The sequence below is a fragment of the Cariama cristata genome, unplaced genomic scaffold, assembly GCF_000690535.1.
Source record: "Cariama cristata isolate BGI_N322 unplaced genomic scaffold, ASM69053v1 scaffold32565, whole genome shotgun sequence".
Taxonomy (NCBI): Eukaryota; Metazoa; Chordata; class Aves; order Cariamiformes; family Cariamidae; genus Cariama; species Cariama cristata.
The window spans coordinates 1-19699 of NW_009617452.1; the positions used below are offsets into that span (position 1 = coordinate 1).

The 19699-nt window shown below is 50.5% G+C and overlaps 1 protein-coding gene across 1 annotated transcript; it reads left to right on the top strand.

Moving 5' to 3' along the window:
• Positions 1-1277: 1277 nt before the first annotated feature.
• On the top strand, positions 1278-16597 carry ANKRD16 (ankyrin repeat domain 16). Its single transcript, XM_009700544.1, has 7 exons — positions 1278-1609; positions 3878-4098; positions 8015-8057; positions 9134-9242; positions 11150-11311; positions 14508-14586; positions 16396-16597. The coding sequence occupies exons 1-7, from the start codon at positions 1278-1280 to the stop codon at positions 16554-16556; spliced, it is 1107 nt and encodes a 368-aa protein (XP_009698846.1). The 3' UTR covers positions 16557-16597.
• The last annotated feature ends 3102 nt before the right edge of the window (positions 16598-19699 follow it).

The window sequence follows — 19699 nt, forward strand, 5'->3', positions numbered from 1 at the left end:
GGACGCGCCTCCGCGCTCCCCGCGCGATTCCGCCAGCCCCGCCCCACCGACCAATCAGAGAACGCACAGAGACCCTGCGCTGCCCAATGGCGCAGCTCTTCCGGGTTCGGACGCGTCCCAGTGGTGCGGCTAACGCTGTTGGGGCCGAGAGAAATATTCCCGGAGTTCGTTCACCGTCGCCCCCTCGACTCTGGGGGTGGTATCAGACAGCCCCAGCAGAGCGCGGGTGGGTTCCAGCCGGGGCATGCCCTGCGTGGGCTGAGGGGAGGGCCGGTGCCTGGTGTCCTTGAGGGAAAAGGGAATTTGTGGTTTTCTTGAGGGAGAAGCTGGCTTCTGATTTTCCAGAGAGAAATGAGAATTTCTGGTTTTCTCGAGGGAAAAGAAAATTACTGATTTTCCCAAGGAAAAAGGAAACTTCAGGTTTTCCTGAGGGAAAGGGAAATTTCTGGGTTTCCTGAGGGAGCAACTGGTTTCTGGTTTTCCTAAGAGGAAAAGGAATTTTCTAGTTTCTCTGAGGGAAAATGAAATTTCTGGTTTTCCTGAGGGAGAGACTAGTTCCTGGTTTTCTGGATGGAAAATTCTGTTTTTCGTGAGGGAGCAGCTAGTTCCTTGTTTTCCCAAGGGGAAAGAAAGTTTCTGGTTTTCCTAAAGGGCGAGGAAATTTCTGGTGTTCCTGAGGGAGAGGCCAGTGTCTCGTCTTCCTGACTGAAAACGAAATTTCTGGTTTTCTGGAGGGGAAGGAGAATTTCTGGTTTTCTGGAGGCAGAAGCCGGCTTCTGGTTTTCCTGAGGGAGAAGGAAATTTCTTCTTTTCCTGAGGGGAAAGGGAATTTCTGAGGGAGAGGTTGGATCCTGGTCTTCCTAAGGGAAAGGGAATTTCTGGTTTTACTGAGGAAGAGGCTGGTTCCTGGTTTCCCTGAGGGAAAAAGAAACTTGTTTTCCCTGAGAGAGAGGCTAGTTCCTGGATTTCCTAAAGGGAAAGAAAGCTTCTGGTTTTCCTGAAGGGGAGGCCAGTTTCTGGTTTTCTGGAGGGAGAAGGAAATTTCTGGTTATCCTGAGGGAGAAAGAAATTTCTGGTTATCCTGAGAGAGACACCAGTTTATGGATTTGCTGAGGGAAAAGGAAATTTCTGTTTTTCTGGAGGTAGAGGCTGGGTTCTCTTTGTCCTGAGGGAAAAGGTAATTTCTCTTTATCCCAACCCAGGGAGCAGCCATTGTATTCACGCAGTTTGAACCCAGAATCCTGACTTTTTTTCCTCTTTCTTCCAGATTTCTAGCCATGGCAGAGGGGGAGAGGCTGCTCCTCAGGCTGGTGCAGGAGGGACGGCTGGACCTCCTCCGGGACAAGCTGCCACCGGACAACGCACTGGTCCCGGTGATGCAGAGCCACCACTATGGACGCTCGAGGGACACGCTGCTGCACCATGCTGCCCGGTATGGGCACCAAGACGTCCTCGCCTACCTGGTAGAGGTGCTGGGGATGGACGTTGAGGTGTTCAATAGTGACTACAAAAGACCCCTCCACGAAGCGGCCTCCATGGGCCATAAGGAGTGTGTCTCCTACCTCCTGGAGAGAGGCGCGAGCATAGACTGCTTGAAAAAGGCAGACTGGTAGGTCACTGGCTTGCTTTGCTGTGGGTCAGAGCGATATCTGAAAGGGGTTTGGATGCAGAAAGTGGAAATGCAACTGCAGGAGCCATTATTTATAGTCATGGAATCTCAGAATAGTTTGGGTTGGAAAGGACCTTTCAAGGTCACCTAGTCCAACCCCCCTGCCATAAGCAGGGACATCTTCAACCAGGTCTGGTTGCTCAGAGCCCTGTCCAACTTGACCTGGAATGTTTCCAGGGATGGGGCATGTACCACTTTCTTGCCAATGTTTCACCACCCTCATCATAAAAAATTGCTTCTGTATATCTAGTCTAAATCTACCCTCTTTTGGGTAGATAAAACCATTAGTCCTTGTCCTGTCGCTACAGGCCCTACTAAAAAGTCTGTCCCCGTCTTTCTTATAAGCCCCCTTTAAGTATTGAAAGGCCACAATAAGGTCTCCCTGGAGCCTTCTCTTCTCCAGGCTGAACAACCCCAACTCTCCCAGCCTGTCCTCACAGCAGAGGTGCTCCAGCCCTCAGATCATCTTCGTGGCCTCCTCTGGACTCTCTCCAACAGGTCCATGTCCTTCTTGTGCTGAGGACCCCAGAGCTGAAGGCAGTACTGCAGGGGGGTCTCACCAGAGCGGAGCAGAGGGGCAGAATCCCCTCCCTCGACCTGCTGGTCACCCTGCTTGGGATACAGCCTGGGATACAGTTGGCTTTCTGGGCTAAATTCCAGGCCTATCACTGATTTCCCCGTTTATTGTAGAAGTTATAAATTACTGCTTCATTAGCAGATCCAATTTAAAAGCTTTCATTCGCAGCTATATGTTCTTCCCCACTGCCCTGTTTGATGGGAATCATTGATACCAATTCACATTTTTGTGTCCCAGTCCTCAGAAACTGAAATAAAAAGATAAAACCAAGTTTCACTCCTGTTTCCCCCCAGCAAACAGAGCCTCTCAGGTCAGATTTGCTGCTGATATAATAGCAACAGCCTCAACAACCCAAGAAACAACTGGTTTCTTCAGGGCTTTTGTTTGCCTGACACGTGGGTAACGTGCAAGCAAATGACAAGGATGTGAGAATTGGGAATAAAAAATAAAGCCTAATCCACAAACAAGCAGCAGGCCTGATTAATGTCAAATTCTCTTTTTGGGGAGGGAGATTTGTGTGTACCACCTTGCAAAAGAAAGCAAAGATTCTCCCCAGCCCACAAATTAAAGTCCGGGGAGGTAATTTTGAAGCTGAACTAACATAAATACGAAGGCAGCATCCCAGTCCTCGTAATTCGAGGCTGTGCCAGCGTCGTGCTGACATCAGGGGGAGCAGAGGGAGGCAGAGATCGTCTGTGCGAGCCTTGTTTTGTGTGATAGGCCCGCAGTACCCTTCCATCCACAGATTAAAAACGGGGAGGTACGTGCTTGCTAGCGCATGTCCCAGCCCTCAGACAGAGTCTCATTTGCATTGAAAATATACGCTGATCTGAGGCACCGTACAGAAACGGGGCTGCAGGAAACATGGAGCTCCAGGCTCAGCTCTACCCCATCATCCCCAGCAGATGCGTGTCTAATCTCTTCTTCAAAATCTCCATCGCTGGAGATTGTATCTCTCTTCTCAGCACTCTCTTCCTGTCCTTATCTGTCCTTACGACTGGAGCATTTTATGTTTTTAAATACCAAAGGTTGTTCTCAGACATGTGAAACAGGACAAAACTGTGAAAAGCTTCACTCTCAGGCCAGCTGCTCTGCATCAGAAATGTTCCAGAGTGGTGGTTGCTGGTACACTCGTGCTCTACTGCCAGGAGATGCGGAGTTGTCTGTGGTTTGCTGCCTGCAGCCACAGCTGCCTGTCTGGGTGACTGGCTGGGGTAAGAAACACTGATGTTAACAGCTCTGTCTCAACAGTATTTAAAAGTCGAGACCCCATTTTACCTGCATGAAAAAGCAGGGCCCTAAAATCTCACAGGTCCACGTGCAGTGCACGGTGAGCCTCAGTCGAAGTATCCAAATCCAGGTAGGATGATAAATTTAGCCTCGGGCTTGAAGAAGGTCTTTGCCTTTAGCCAGCAAAGTCTCCTACTACCTCACAGTGGTTTTAGCACATCAGTTTTCCCTCTGGCTAGCTCACCACAGCTGGCACTGGGCTACTATGTTTTATTAGACAGGCCAGTTAGTGCCACAGACAGCTTTAAATCATGCTTCAAGCTCAGACGTTAGAAGAGAAGCTGTCAGGCTCGTATGGCACCATCTCTCTGGTTATTATGTTTGCCTTGTCTTTCTTTCAGGACTCCCCTAATGATGGCTTGTACCAGGAAAAACCTGGATGTGATCAAAGCTCTCGTGGAGCATGGAGCCAACCCACTGCTGAAGAATAAGGATGGCTGGAATTGCTTCCACATTGCAAGCCGGGAGGGCCATCCCCAGGTCCTTCAGTACCTGCTGGACATGTCCCCGGGCAGCTGGGACACAGAGAGCACGATAAAGAGAACACCTCTGCACACAGCAGGTAAAAGAGGCTCCCGTTGCCACCAGACAGGTTGGAAGAGAGGAGCGGGCTGTGGCGGCAGCGGAGAGCAGAAAGGGGCTCTTGTTTCAGTTCATGTTTAGTTTGGAGAAGCAAAGTGTGACCTATATTTGATATGAAAACACAGGGAAGTAGTTAAGTTACTGAAATTAAATGACGAGAGGCTAGTGGTGGGCATTAATGGGAGCTCAGCTCTCTGAACTTCAGTCTAGTAACAGTGCTCTGCTGCAGCTTTGTAGGGTTTCACCTTAGGACAGACTCGTTTTAGTCGCTTTCAGATAAACAAACATCAGGAATTAGGCTTAATGTTTCTCAGTGCTCTGCCAAAGACTGAGCTTGTGAGGTTGGAGGGTCCTCAGTTCCCATTTCACTGGATTTTGCCTGTACTCAAAGCATGTTTGTGTGGTGTGCAACAGTTAGGTTCTCTGGGAGTGGTGGATCCATCCCAGGAGCACTCGCAATCACCCACTGACTTTGACCTCCTTGGACCAGGGTGTTTATCTCCATCTCTGCCTCCCTGTGACAGATCGGTCCAAGCTCCCACGGCTCAGAACACGTTGCAAGACACTTTTCCTTGCTGACGTATAAAGCTGTGAATTGCACTTGGAAAATCTGCAAGGCTCCAAGCATATCCTGGCATTTTAAAAGTCCTAAAAGCGGTAGAGCTGCTGAGAGGCACCTTTTGGGATCTGCCTGTTGGGCATTTTTACCGGTTTGATTTACAGTGTCATCGTCAGGTTTTGTAAGAGACGTATCTCTCAAAATGATCCATTTTTGTCCGAGTGCTTGGTAGGTTAGCTCATTATGGCAGATCTGAAGAGCTGTAGGGTATTCAGGCATAACATCCAGAAGAAGCGTCACGGGTTTTGATATTCTCACGTTGCTCTTAAGAAGGTAGTATCTAGTGATGAGAAATCCGGAGTGCCTTTCCACAAAGGGGAAGGACAGTCCCTGCTGGGAATATGTGGGGGCTGCGGTTAGGGTTGGAGCCCACTGTGTCTGATTCCCCTTCTCTGCCCCTTTTATTGGTTTAAAAGGACATACAAAGGGAGTGAACTGGTTTGAAGAACCACAAACGTCATCAGGGATGGTGGGGAGCAGAAGGGCACAGTTAGCTGAACGGTGACCTGGAGGCAGTTTGGATTTGGTTTCTGGCTTTCTGACTTTTTCATCCTTGAGATGGAGTGATTCATCTTAATTTATGAATGATGCACGAGGCGTGCCTCAGTTAAGTTCTCTGAGTCTTAATAAGTTGAATGCCTCAAAAATCTGTTAATGCAGAATGAAGTTTGTCCCGCTGTGTCTTACTGCCCCTTACAGAGTATTAGGTCTGGTTACCCACGGATGTGTGCAAGTTAGGCATTGCAGATAAAGCATGGGCCTTCCCAGAGCTTAAATCCCCTTAACTCTGCCCTCCAGAGATGCAGTGAGAGTGGACGATGAAGGGAGAGGTGTCTGACACCAAGTCAGGGTGACATTGTGGGGCAGGCTCAGGGCTGGAGGGTGGTGGCTGACCTGAATCTGAAATGTGCCTCATCCCTGAGTGGGGATTCGGCTGTGTGTCCCAGGGCTTGGCACCATCTCCACCGGAGAGATGAGTGTGGGGAGCCACCGCTCAAACCGGCGGCTACCTAAACTCATTTCCCAAAGAATTTAATAGGGATCGACTTTCTGGGAAGACCCAAGGTATTGTAAGGAGACCCCTGCTGTGCTGTAATTAATCTCTTGGGTGTGTTGCTCCTTGGCTGTCATTCCTGTTACTTCTCCATCCCTCAGTAGCCGCCTGTCCACTGCACTGTGCTCATCAGCAGTGACAGTCCCAGCCCAGGGTCACTGGCTGTGCCTTAGTCCTTGTGCTTGACCTGGGAATGAAAAATAGCTGATGAGTTGTTTGATGTTTCAGGCTGGGCGGCAGGGAGCGGGTTGCCTGAATGAGAAATGGCTAATCCTGGTTTATTTGCGCGTTCTCCTGTCCCCGCTCAATCCCAGGTCTTGTGTTTCTGTGTCTGGGCTGGCAGGCTGGGCTCACGGCCCCCTCTGAACCCTTTCCCTGCAGAGGGGTGGATGTTCGGTTGGGATCTGGGAGCTGAGGGTCTGGGGACGGGGTCAGGAGCAGGGTGAGGACTGTCCTGAGGAAAAGGCCTGCTTTTGACTTTGAACTTAAAGTCTCCTCCCTGCCTCGTAGTGCTTGGGATATGGGGGTACAGAGAGCGACAGTGGGATCCGGCTCCCAGTTCTCGCTGTTTCACAGAGGTGTCTCCACCTCTGTGTTGCCTCCTATGTTTGACTTTCACTGTGGCAAAACCATCAACCAATGATTTGGGTTGATTTCTGGTCATTTTGCTGATCCAAGTTAGACCCTGGACCACATGTTGGCAGAGCAGCAGCCAGCATGGGAGCGATTGGGCAGGAGGAATGGCTGGAGCTGCTTAAACCACCTTTGTCCCCAGCATAATTTTAACCCAGGACGATGCTGGAGGGTGCTGGTTGCAGCAGCCCCACGCACACCACCATGCAGGCCGGTTACACAGTCACAGCTCCTGAGGTGGGGGCACGGGCGAGGAGCTGGAGATGATGCTGGAGCTGCCGGGGGAAATCATGTCAAGACAAACCGCCATCTCAGTGAGTTTACATCCCAAGGGGGTGGATATGAGCACATTAACCCGTGACCAGTCCAGCTGGCTTCCTGGCACAGTTGTCCCCGGATAGATGATGGGTAATTTTCTCCCCTGTGCGATTTTTTTTTTTGGGAGTGGGGCTTATTCCTTAAGCTTTGCTGCTTCATATATCTGTAGCCTGAGGCAAGAAAGCTGGGGAGATATAATTAGAGGAAGTGGAATGCAACAGTGAATCTGAGCACTGCGGCTTTCTTGTGTCTCTGTTGCTGTTAAAGGATGTAATCGTGTTGCTTGGGGTGTTTTTTCGTCACATAGCTTGGGTTTTTTAAAGCCTCCATTTCGAAAATCCTTCTCACGGTGTGGCTCTGCCTGTATTTATATCAGCTCAGGTGAAGGGGCAATAAATGTGCAGGGAGCAGGAGTAAACGGCCAAGATCTGGGAGGATGGGAACCCCTCCTTGGGCTTTCAAAGAGCATCTATTGTGCAGCTGCGTCTGAAGGTTATTGCTGGTAACACACATTTGCCAGGGGCCCTTCTTCCATCGCACGGAGTAAAGAGCCTGATGTAGTAGCTCTGGGCTTGGTTTGATTTTTTTTTTTTTCCCTTCTTTAATGTATTTCATTTGGTTTGCAAAACGACCTGCAGAAAAAAAGCCAGATCAAGGCTGTCCTTACATTGCTGCAATACAATGTGTTTTTAAAAGAAAAAAAAAAAAAAAAAGAGGAGGGAATATTTCAGTGCATGATGTTCAAATCCTCCCCCACTGTTGTTGTTTTTCCTCTGAGATGCTGTCTGGGTGAGAATGCTTCATTAGGATGATGAGATGGGAGTGATGGGTAGTCTGAGTGGCTGAGGAGGGGTGGAAATGCCATCCAGCTATTCACCAGCTCCCTGCTTTGTGTTCGTTTTGCTTCTTGCAGATTTCACTTCAGGGATTAACAAATACTTGCAAGAAAAGATCTTTGTGTCAGCTTAATTGCGTGTACGCTCTCACGCGTGTACTCTGCAGGTAGAGGCAAACAGTGCCTATATGCATGCCTTTTCCCTGTTTTATCTGGTGTTTTCCTGTAGTATCAGGGGAAGGAAAGGCTTGAGATCTGGAGACAATGTTTTAATTACCAAAAAAAACCCTCAAACAAAAGCTTTGAATTTAAAGCCTCTTGGAACCCCTTCCCTCATCATGAGTAAGCCAAAAGGGTCAGAAACTTGATTATGTTTCACTGTAGGCAGACGGTGGCATGAAAACATAAATTAACCGTGCATTTCCTCTCTCTCGTAGCAATGCATGGGTGTTTTGACGTTGTGGAGCTGCTCCTGGAGCGGTAAGCAGGCTTCTTCCCGGCACTGCCTCTGCCTCCCTGCTCTCCTCCGCCTCCCATCCACCGCCAGGCTCGCTCCAGCTGCCCGGACACAAAGGGCGTTTATGCCATTCGGGAAGCCCGGCTGCACAGCTGCCCTGCATGCGATCCTGAGGCCGTCTCTGTTCCTTCCAGGTTTTTCACAGCTGGTTAGGGGCCTTTGAGAGAAGGATGCTCTCCGGATGGGCTCCGATGGGCTCTGACTTTGCTATGACATAAATCCTGGTTATATAACTCGGCTCTTTTTCTGTGCTGATTCATTCCCATTGCCTCCGATGCCGTACAATAACAAAAAAACAGTTTTCTGACAGCTCGGTTCTGGGTGCAGCTCCTCTAGGCTGGACTTAGCCTCCAGGCTTTATTTTCAGGCTGCCGCTCCTGGGAGACTGCTATGAAGTGGCTTTAAGTCAGCCTGTGCGCAGTCATCCTGACCCTGTTACCTTCCTAACCCATGCTGCCCGCTGCCGGAGCTGGAGCACCTTTCCTTGGGCATCACAGCCGCTGCTAGCTGCGGCTCCTGTTAGCTGACTCGTCCCAGCCTTGTTAATTCCCATCCATGCTTGGCCCAGCATAAACATAGCCCTGTGATTCGAGCCGGGCTTTCAATTTTAATTCAGTCTTCTCTCATTTCACTGGAGCTTTAACCTGAGCGAGACCTGTGGGCTTTGATTTTGTACGTGGCGTCGTTACATGAGGATATGGTTTTCCCATGTGCCTGCGCACACCTTACCCCTTCTAGAGATCCTCTGTTCGGGGAGCAAGGGAAATATAAATGATCCGTAGAGCCCTGGCTTTCCTGCAGCCTGAGCAAGCTGCACCAGCTGAGTACTAGATCTCTGACCCAAAAAACCCCAGCAGTCCGTACCCCAGGCCCTAAAGCACCGAGACAGGTTTATGCATGGTCTATGAACAGGCTTTATATATGCTATTTCCAGTCCCAGCCGCTGATAGTCTCCTGCCCCACCAATGCAAAGCAACTAGTGCAGTAAGGATTTTAGAGCTGCCAACAGCTCTGTCCTGGCTTTTGTCTTCTCTCTCAGGTGCCAGTACAGACCTGACAGCAGAGACAAATGTGGAGTCACTCCCTTTATGGATGCTATCCAGAATGGGCATGTCAACATTGCCCGGCTGCTCTTGGAAAAACACCAGGTAGGTGCCAAAAACCTCACCTTCCTCCTCCGGGACCTGACCTAGAACTGCCAGGACAGGCAATCCACACCTTCACCATAACCATAGCATAAAGAAGCAAATTCCCAAATTGTAAAGAGGTGAATTGTGAAAGAAGGCAAATTCCCCCTGGAGATGAGCAAGATTTTGCCGAGTTAAGGCCACGAGGACTCAGCTCCTGGTGAAGATCTCACCCTGGGGCAGGGATCATAGAATTATTATGGTTGGAAGAGACCTCAAAGATCATCAAGTCCAAACTCCTACCCAACGCCACCATGCCTGCTAAACCATGTCTCACAGCGCCACATCTAAACGTTTTTTGAACACCTCCAGGGACGGTGACTCCACCACCTCCCTGGGGAGCCAGTTCCAATGCCTAACGACTCTTACAGTGAAGAAGTTCTTCCTAATATCCAACCTGAACCTCCCCTGGCGCAACGTGAGACCGTTAAATGTGTCCCCGTAGCTGGTGAAGGGGGATGGAGAACCAAGACAGTAGCAGGAGGGGCCGGGACTTGCCCAGCGCTGCAGGGGCAGCTGTCCAAAGCCAAGACCAGCACTGAGGAGTGCCAGGGCTCAGCGTGGAGGCTCTTGTGGCAGCGCTGAGGGTGGATAACACGGAGACGTCTGGCTGTGCCGGCAGCAGCTCATCTCTGGCCTCCCTCCCTCGTGGCAGCTGCTACTCCCGTGTTGTCTCCCAGTAATCTCCGATTTCCTCCAACATACAAGGCGTAACAGGGATGTCATTAGAGCCAACTGTGCGTAGCAGGAACCAGACCACTGCATTATTTATTAACTGCTGAATTGATGTGGGATGGTTGGAGCCCACCTAATGGTTGATTCTCACGGAGGTGGGGTTGTGCCTCCCTTCTCACCTACTTTGCTCTCACTTTGCCTCTCCCCTACACCAGCTCTGGTGTTCATCAGACACCGTGCCAAACCGGTGCACCTCGCTGGCCTGACAGAAAGCTAGCGTGGGAGAAACCAGTGAATCTGTTTGGGCCATGCTGGCAGGTTGAATTGTCCGTTGAGCCCCCAGCGTGGCACGGAGTGGGCCCGGCAATGTGGTACCACACTTTTCAAGATCACAAGCTTTGGATTTACTCAGCCGTAACGCATAGCCTCACCCAGCAGAGATGTTGCGTTGAGCATGTAGATGCTTGTTGGCTTCAGGAGACATTCATGTGCTTGTCTTTGCTCATCTGGCCCTTACAGCATGAAACATTTGTGAAGTTTGCTTACATTTTTAGTCTCGCATTTCAGGCAATGAAGATGGAATAGTTGATTTAATTTCCTCCTTGTGGTGCCCTGGCCTCCTGCCATAAAGCAGCACTGGAAATGCTAATGGCAGTGTTGCTACCTTCTAGGTTTTATAAAACCATGAGTCAGGCCGACTAGGCTTCAAGAGACTGGATTATATCCTTTAAGATGAGCGCACTGTGTATTACTTCCGTTATCCCTCTTGATTTTATGTCTTTGCGGTTCACATTCAGAGACACAGAAGAGATCTCCTGAGGTCATCCAGCCATGTCCCTCCCTCTTCCTGTGTCCAAATTCTTCTCTACCAGTACAAAGGCTGGAGATGGGTCATTTCTTGCTGGTTTAAAGAGTTGAAACCCATCATATGTGCTCCAGCAGAAGAGAGAGGAGACTTTGTTCTTTTTTGGTACTAGTTTTGCTTATCTCTTAACAAGCTTAGCAGAGAGCTGACTCTGATCTGCAAATCATGGTGCTACCAACTGCAGCGGTCATGCTGGTGACATCCCACGTGTTCGTTGCTGTCACCATGGTTGTGGCAGGCAGACACGATTCTGCTCATGCCACTGATTGTCCCTGAAGGTTTGGCCAGGCTATTCATTGATTTCCCTTTCCTTTCTCCCCCATTCCAGGCCTGTCCTACAGCCGTGGACGCACTGGGTGCTCAGCCTCTGCACCGGGCAGCCGTCACGGCCCAGGATGAAGCCATCCAGTTCCTTGTCTCCGAGCTGGGTGTTGATGTCAATGAGAGAGCGACAGCCCTCCAGCTCACAGCACTGCACTACGCAGCCAAGGTTTGTCCCTATTCCCAGGCTCCCTCTACAAAGTCTCTGCCAGTTGGTCTGCTACAGGCAGGCATCTAAAACAGGCTGGTTTAGATGTTCATCACCGACGGAGGTTTTACATTCCTAGCTCATCCTCTGTCGCTGTCCATCTGCTCCTGACCGATCCCGTACCCTGTTTAATGGGTTTTAGACCCTCACTAAGTTTGTCCAGCTGTCCGCAGAGTGGCAGCAAGTATCTGAGTTGCTCTGTTCACCACCCTCCTGCCCACGCTGCTGACTGCGTTGTGGCTTAGTAAACCCTCCTGCCTGGTGTGTGGCTGAGTGGGATTGTGCCGGAGCAGAGGTGGATGGCGACAGCTTCTTTGCCACACATCCAGTTAGCCGTGCTGTGGATAGTGCTTGACCCACGCCTCTGAGGAGCGTTACTCTTCCAGTCCGCTGCCTTTGGACCAAAGTGCAATACCTGAAGGGAGTCCACCCTGCTAGTTATTGGGAGCTGCAGGTACCAACAGTTCATGAGTTGTGACAGTTGAAGAGTTGAAGATCAGTGTCTTCTCACTCGCCTGGCAGAGAAGACATGGGTGAAATGCAGCTCTCTGTCTTTCTTCAGCTCTGGTGGTTTCGGTCCCAGCGGGTCAGTAGCCAGTCTCCATGTCAGCAGCTTGCTGGACAGAAGATGGCTGATGCGCTGTGAAACGGCAACTGTTTGTCCCAGTCGGCCGGATTCTGGCCTGCCCATGGCCAGATGTGAGAAAGGAGAAGTGGAAAGGCGGAGGGAGCTCCCAGGCGCTTATCTGTGTCCTTCGCACAGAAGTTGTTTTGAATTCCAGGCCGTGAGAGTTGTTTGAGCTTTCTCCTCCTCCCATCTCATGCCTGTGCGGGAAGCGGGGTCTCGTGGGCTGTGGGTCCTGCAACGCTCCCTGGGAGTACAGAGCTGATCCCGAAAGCCTCACCACTGACCAGGATCCCTTCCTGGGACCCTGATGCCTCCCTTCTGCTTGGTGCTGTTGTACCACGGCGTGCAGAGTGCTGGCAGCTGGCAGCAAGGGAAGGTCCCTGCTCAGATCCCTGCATGTTAAACCTCATGAGCTTTAACATGCAGCACTCAGAGCCTGGTCTAGACTTGTACTGGGAAGGAAGGCAGCATCCCAACAGCCCATTCCTACAAAAGCATCAATGACACTTATGGGAGTGCTGGCAACAGTATTCTCCTCCAGCAGGACCCAGCCGTGGCATTTGCTGGCTCCCACAAAGGAGGCCTTTCTCCCAGCTTCCCTTCCTCATGCTCTGAGAAACCATGTTGAAAGCCCTTTTGGTTGCCAAGGGTACGTTCAACAGCAAGGCTATTGGGGAATATAATGTGCCTTGGAGAAGATCCCAGCTCTGTCTTGGCAAGCGGCTGATTGGGGAGTGATTTGATGGGTTTCTCTTCCTTCCTGAGGCTCGGTGTCACTTCATATTTACAGCATCATTTGTTTGGCTGGTGGGTTTTTTTCTTTTTGTCTTATTACTTTGCATTTATAAATACATGAAAATCAAATTACGCTTTCAACTCAATTTGCTGCCAAGGCTGTGGCAGCTAAAGCAGTTCCTGGCTTGCTGTCTTTGCCACTGAGAGGGGGTGTGCATGTAGCAGGGAAATGGGAGCCTTGAGCGGGGGGGAAGATGCTACTGTGTTGTACGATAATGGGGGAAAAGAGTGGGTGGTGGGGATAAAAATAAGAGCCTTCCATTCTCATGCCACACGACAAAGACTAATTCATTGCGTTGAAGAACTAATTAGAAAATCGGGCATGTTATTTGGGGAGAGAGGATTTATTTATGGAGAAGCTTGTGCACAGAGGAGGGCTGTGGGGGCTCTGTTGCATTTTCCCCTGCAGCATTTAAAATTGGCTACTGGCAGAGGAAAGATAGAGGACGCTCTGGGTCGTGATGATGTGTAAGTGTGGTGTTCTGCGTCTTCTCACAGGGCATTACAAATACTGGAGTAATCCTTTAGGAAATGCCGGTGCCTGAGGGTACCGCAGGCAGATGCGCGACAATCCAGAACAGCAACAGGTTCTGCTCTCTGAGCTGAAATACACCTCAGTAAGAGCAACTCTACGTCCCGTGGTACTTGAAGTGGATTTACAGTATAGGAAAACGCACAGCTTTTTGCTGACATTTAGTCCTTTTAACAGCCAACTGCCAGGTATGAAAGTCAGGGATCCTTCACCTCTGTGGCCAGCTGAAGTTAAAAGCAATTTGATTGAGTTACTTGATTGGAGGTGAGGACTGGAGAGGCAAAGGCAAGATTGGTTGACAAATTAGTGCACTAATTTGCTATTAAGAAACATCTTTAGGTCATGTCACCCAGTTGTCAGAGGTCGTTTGTGCATTAACTCCTCCACAGCCACTGGCAAAGGCAAAGCCGTGCTGGGAGACAGTCCTCCAGAATTCCTCACACCTCAAGGTCCTGGCTGTGCATGGTGCATCTATTGACCATGATCAGGAAGCTCGTATGGGATCTACAGTTGTCTAAAAGCAGATCCTCCTGCCTGGATCTGGACTGGGTTGTGTGTCTATCACACCTGCCCTGCCGAGGCACCGCTCTCAGTCTTTGGCTGTACCACCACCACCAGAGATAGCTCTGCACTGTAGCATGAGTTTAAGCACTATTGGTCTTAATTGAACGCTTCAGATTTTAAAACATTATGCTTGATGTTCGCAGAGAGAATTATGCTCCTGGGATGTGTCTTGCTGCCTTTTCAGCCTCTGGGTGAAATTGCTGCCAGGGACACGCAAAGCGTGCAGACATGCTGACGGAGGGCTGAGCTCCAGTTCCTCTCGTGGGTAGCCAGGGGAAGGGCTGGAGAAGGTGCCCAGTGCCATCTCCCTGGCCAATTCCCATGGGGTCACAGCAGCGTGTCTGCTGTGCCTGGGCAGTCCTTGGCTAATGGACCCGACCTGCGCTGCCACAGGCAGCTGACCCTGATTTCCAGCTGCTCTAAGGTCCTCTGGAGCCTGGAGCAGCTCCCGGTAGCCCCAGATTTGACCGTGACAGAGTGGATCTGAGTCTGTGCCCTTCTAGGTGCTGTATGCAGTTAGGGACAGATTGCTTGCAGCCTCCTTTCTTTTCAGAGCTGTGTTATTTCTGCTAAATGCAAAAGTGAGAAATTGTGCAGAGCTGATTCTGAGTTCCACGTGCCTGTTCTCACCACTGCAGGAAGGACACGGGCGTACCATCCAGACGCTGCTATCTCTCGGCGCTGATGTCCATGCAAAGGATGCGAAGAGCCGTTCCGGTAAGGCTACTGAGCTATTTGTTCACCCTCTGTATGACAGCGAGAGTGCGCTTTAGTAACAGGAGCTCAGTCTCCAAAGCAGCCTGCCCCGCATCTGCTCAGCAGAGCGTGCAAGGAGATGCCAGATGCATGTATGCAAAAGGCTTTTGAAGCAGCGCGACGTGTGAAGCCTGGGGTTTTTTGCAGCTTTCATTCACTGGTTCTCTTCCTGCTGGACTTTCTGATGTCTAATGGTGTGGTTGAGCCTGCACTGGGACCTTTCCCTTGGGGGAAGAACAGAGATACTAATTGGTGTTTCGCTTTACCCAGCTGCTTATTTTGCATGAAACTTTCAGGAGCTTAGTGTCTTTGATACCACAGCCTCGCCGTCAAATTTGGTTGAAATTAGCCAGTTTGAAATGCTTAGATTGGGCAGACAAATACAACAATTGCACAAGTTCTTAAGTCTCAGTTCCTTAGCGAAATGCCTAGGAATGGCTTATGAGCAAATAAGAGAGAGCTGGAACGTAAATATAGTTGCTATAGTAATGCCAGTGAGTTGGCATTCCCAGCATGAAAGTCTGAGGCATCTCTTCCATCAACATCTCTCTCTCTCAAAAAAAGTGTGTATAAATGGTTTCGGCCGTTGCCAAAATTGGCAACTTACCCAGTCTTCAGGTTTAGCTTAATAACATGCTTCAGCAGTGAGTATCTCTCCTTCCACCCCCTCAGTGAGTAAATTTGAACTCTGCTGAACTTGTCCAACCCTGGGACGTTTGTGGTGGCTCCTCTTGGTTGCCCTGTTCCCCAGTACCTTTGCTGCGTTGGTGTCACTGCGTCCTGGGGAGCTTCTCACCCAGACTCTACTCGTGCAAAGTGTCCTGCATGGATTATCTGTGGGGATCAGGATGCCCCATGGTCAACCCTCAGCGTAAAAGATACTCACCCCTGTGCAGGATAAGGCCAGGAGAGGGCGGCTGGCTCACCCTGCTGCACAAGCCAAGTGTAACAGGACTGCCTAACTGTGCTGGAGCGGCGCTGGATCAGCGTCCCAGCTGTCAGAGGGGTCTGCGGGATGAGCTGGGGTCTGCGGGATGAGCTGGGGCTTGGGCTGGAGTATTTCAGCCTCCTCCTGTGGGATGCTCTTTGCTGCACGCAGTGCATGGAAACCTTTCTCATTTACTCCCTGACCCTGGAGCGAGCTGGCAGGGAGCCCCAGCCCATAAAGGACCCCAGTCACATCCAGAGTCATTTCAAGCCCCTCACTTGCCCATCACTGTTAAATCCACCCCAAACATAGAGCAGTAAGAAGCCTGGAGGCCTTCTGCTCTGTCCCACAGCCTCCGCTTCCTGCTGTGGGCACCCTCTGCTCATGACTCGGTCAAAATGAACCAAATTGGCTTAAATACTCCCAGTGTGTTTGCACACCTGGTTAGCTTTGGCTCAGCCAGGTTAGTACGGCTTGATGGATTGGAGGGACTAGTAATCTGTGAGGGAGAGACGGGGGTAATAGCTGGGGTAAACCAGGCTGGTAGCTTTTCTATCAGTGTGGCTAGGCGCGGAAGAGGACGCGTCCCCTGCTTGTGCAGGTTTAGTCATCCCATTGCTGCTGTAGACATGCACCGCCGTGGCAGCTGAGCCCTGCTGTGCCATCACACGGCTGCTTGGCTGAGTGTTGCAACAGGGAAAAGTCATCTTTCACCCTCGATGTGTTCCCTCCGCTGACTCGGTTTCCTTCTCTGGGAATCTGAGGGTTGCATCTGAAGTGGGCTGAAGCCTAACTCGCTGGGCAATCTCAGCTCCTGTCTTGACATCTTGTCCCTCCCACAGCCCTGCACGCAGCGTGTGGTGGGCAGCAGGCGGACGCCGCACGGATCCTGCTCCGCGCTGGGCTGCAGGATGCCCCGGATGGCACAGGCACGCTGGCACGGCAGCTCGCGAGGAAGCCAGATGTCATCCAGGTTTTCCAGGAAACGAATGTCAGCATGTGAGACGTAATGGGAAAAAGAGAAGCCTGTTTCATGTCAGCGTGGTACGTTAGTTATCGCTTAACAACTATTCAGATTTAGGCAAGCACCTGTTTAAAATGACGAGATTTTTGCCCAAGGATTGAACAGAGAAACTGAGCTTGACACTTGGGAATTATGTTTAGGAGAAAACATATTTTGAGTAGGATTATCTCAAGAAGATAATGGACATGAAAACCATGTTTTAAATAGGATTATCTGAAAAAGATAATGGGCATGATGGGTCTGGGCTATCACACTCCTGTACTGACCCCATCATTGTAAATTTATGGCTATTCTTCTTTCGTTTCCAAATTTCAGGGCTGAACTTCACCTCTTCTTGTGCAGCACCCAGCACATCCAAACAGCTGAGGCCGCAGCTCGCTGAAGTAAAACCATCCAAGGAGGGTGCCCATGGGCCACTGCTAGATGACCTCTGGGAACCTGCATGGCTTGAACACCTCCCCCCCTGAGCCTGCCTCGTTCTTGCTGGGATGTTTCCGTACAGTGGACATCCTGACGGAGAAGCTACACCTGAATCATTAATTTTTATAGCCCATAATGGACCTACTCTCCACTAATCTCTTAAGGTGCTTTAAGTGGCCACCTCTTTCGATAGCCGCAGAGAGGGGCCAAGTGCGGTGCAGTGTAAGCGAGCCCTTGGTGGCTCTTCCTTCGTCAGGTTTGAGCTGCAGGGGACAAGTGCAGGGAGTCTTCAAGCTGCATCAACCTCTTTTGTCCTTTTTGTAGCCCAAGCCTGATCCCAAAGCCTGCTGAAATCAGTAGTAAGCCCTCGACCTTGCAATGACATTGAGTGTCTTTGGGTCAGACTGAAAAAGAGGTATTTATCTTTCCAGACAGTCTTGCTAGGCACTTCTCACCACTGATGAACTTTAAAAAATAAAAAAATCTGCTCTTTGAAGTGTATCGGGAAATGGTTTACTATTTAATGTAGCCAGTAAGTCTCATAACAGCCTGGAATACACATAAAGGTAAGAGCTACTATAGCTCTTTGGTGTATTTGTGTGCGTCTGGAATTATAAATTTGGTTTTGCATAGAAACATGGCATGCCCCTGTCTGTATGTAATGTCACATGTAAAAAACAACGGGATGCTGCGGTCTTGGCGATAGCAGATGCTAAAAATCAGACAGGCCTGTAACTAAATGAGCGAGCTAGGTTTTGCTCTGCCCAAGCTGTGGTGCTTACGTCATGGTTTGATGCATGACCCACGTGCTCCCAGCTGCGTTTAAGACGATCCTGAGCTCTGTTTGAGCGAGAAATTCCCACCCCGCGGTCCCTGAGCAGAATTTGCCGTGATGATCCTAAGCCAGAGCGACAACAGTGCCGCGCTCCTCTCGAGTTAAACAGCCTTTATGGCAGGGTTAGGGCCTCATCCCCTCTGTGGAGAGGCAGCGTGCTCACAGAGATAATTTGGGGGGGCTGCAGGAGGGGGCTGATAGCTTGCAAGAAGGGGAGAAGCAGGGCTCAGTAGCATTGGGAGACTCTTGGAAACATGCCTGCAAAGACCTGCTTTTTGCCAGTCTTCCCCTGTCTTGTTTCTCCATCTGTGAAGGAGATTCTTCACCACCAGGGTGGAAAAGCGAATTAATGCTGGAAAGCGCTAACGGTCCAGGGTGGCGGGAGCCGTATCAGCCCGTGGGCAGGCGAGGAAGTGGCTTTATTCCTCTAAAGATCCTGAATTCCTCCATAAATCCGGCCCTGGCCTCCATACAGCAAACAGCAATACTGCAACCCAGTGAATGCAAGGGGCTGCTTTATTTCCACTTTTCAGGAATTTAGCAAACCATGAAATAGCTGTTTCCTCCCAATATCCCGGCTGACGAGCTCAGATTGCTTGTGAGTCTAAGCTTTTATGAAAAAACAATGAGAATATTTTCAAACGCTTCTCTCTAGTTCTCTGGGCCGTGGCAAACACCTTGAAAACACAAAAGGGAATTTGCATTATTTTGAAGGTGCTTTACGATTTCCAAAGACTTCTGGCCTTAGCAGAGGGCCCGTCCGCCTGGGACGAGGAGCTCAGGCACTACGCTCTCGTCCAAAAGCAAGACATAATGGCACGTCTCCAGCACTGTGTTTTATTTATCCTTCTTTTAAATCTGCCCCTCAGGCGATAAAAAGATGCACAGAAACAAACTGGCTGTTGTTATTGCAGCTGATCAGGTACAAAAAGGTGTTAGCAGAGGAACATGGGTTCCGCTTTATGCCTGCAGAATGAGGCTGGGGAAGAGCCCGTGCCGTCTTTCTTGCTGTTTTTGTTGTTGCTTACTCGCTGCAAGGGGTCAGGACACCTTTGTATCCCTGAGAGCGCGCTGCAAAATGCTGGCAAGACCTCGGCAGCGCTAGACTGCTTGCGTGCGAGTGAACCCCCGTTGTGTTCCTGGTAGACGTCTCACGTGGAAAGATGGTGCGGGCGCCTGGTCTCCGGGGAGGAAGCCCAGTAGCCGGGCTCCATGCCACGCCGTGCTGAAGGCAAGTTTGGAGCAGAGCCCGGCACCCGACACACGGCTTTGGCGCTGTCCTCTTATGCCACCTCTTCCACCCTTGGCACTGGCGCTTGCTGCGGGCCCCGCAAACACTCCTGGTCCTTCATCCGCAGAGGAGACGACCTAGCGCCTTCATCTCGTAGGACTTGGCCGAGATACAGTCGGGGTAAGTAGAAGCGTCTGGATAGGTAGGAAGTAATGTTACAACAATGTCAGGGCTCGCTGGGAGACCTTACGGGAAGGGAAGGCATTTTGGTTTTAAATAAAATTGGTTTTGCTCTGGTGGTCACACCATCACATCCCCCCCAAAGCCACAAGCACCAAGACATGTATGCCCAGATGGTCTCACCAGGCTTCCTTGCGATGACACTGAGGATGAGGGACTGCAGCTATTGCGTCCTCATCGCATCTCCTGGGCTTTTCTTAAGTTGGTGACCATGTATCAGTTTTGGATATGCCCTTTTGTACCTCTTAGGGGCTGGGGGTGATTTTCACTCCGTCCTGTTCCCCTCCTCTGTGAGTTACGAGGATTCACTCTCTGGCTTGTTGTCTCTCAACCCTGGTGTCCCAGCTCGCTACTGGTGGACATGAGCCAAGAGCTTGAGGACCTGCTGACTGTGAT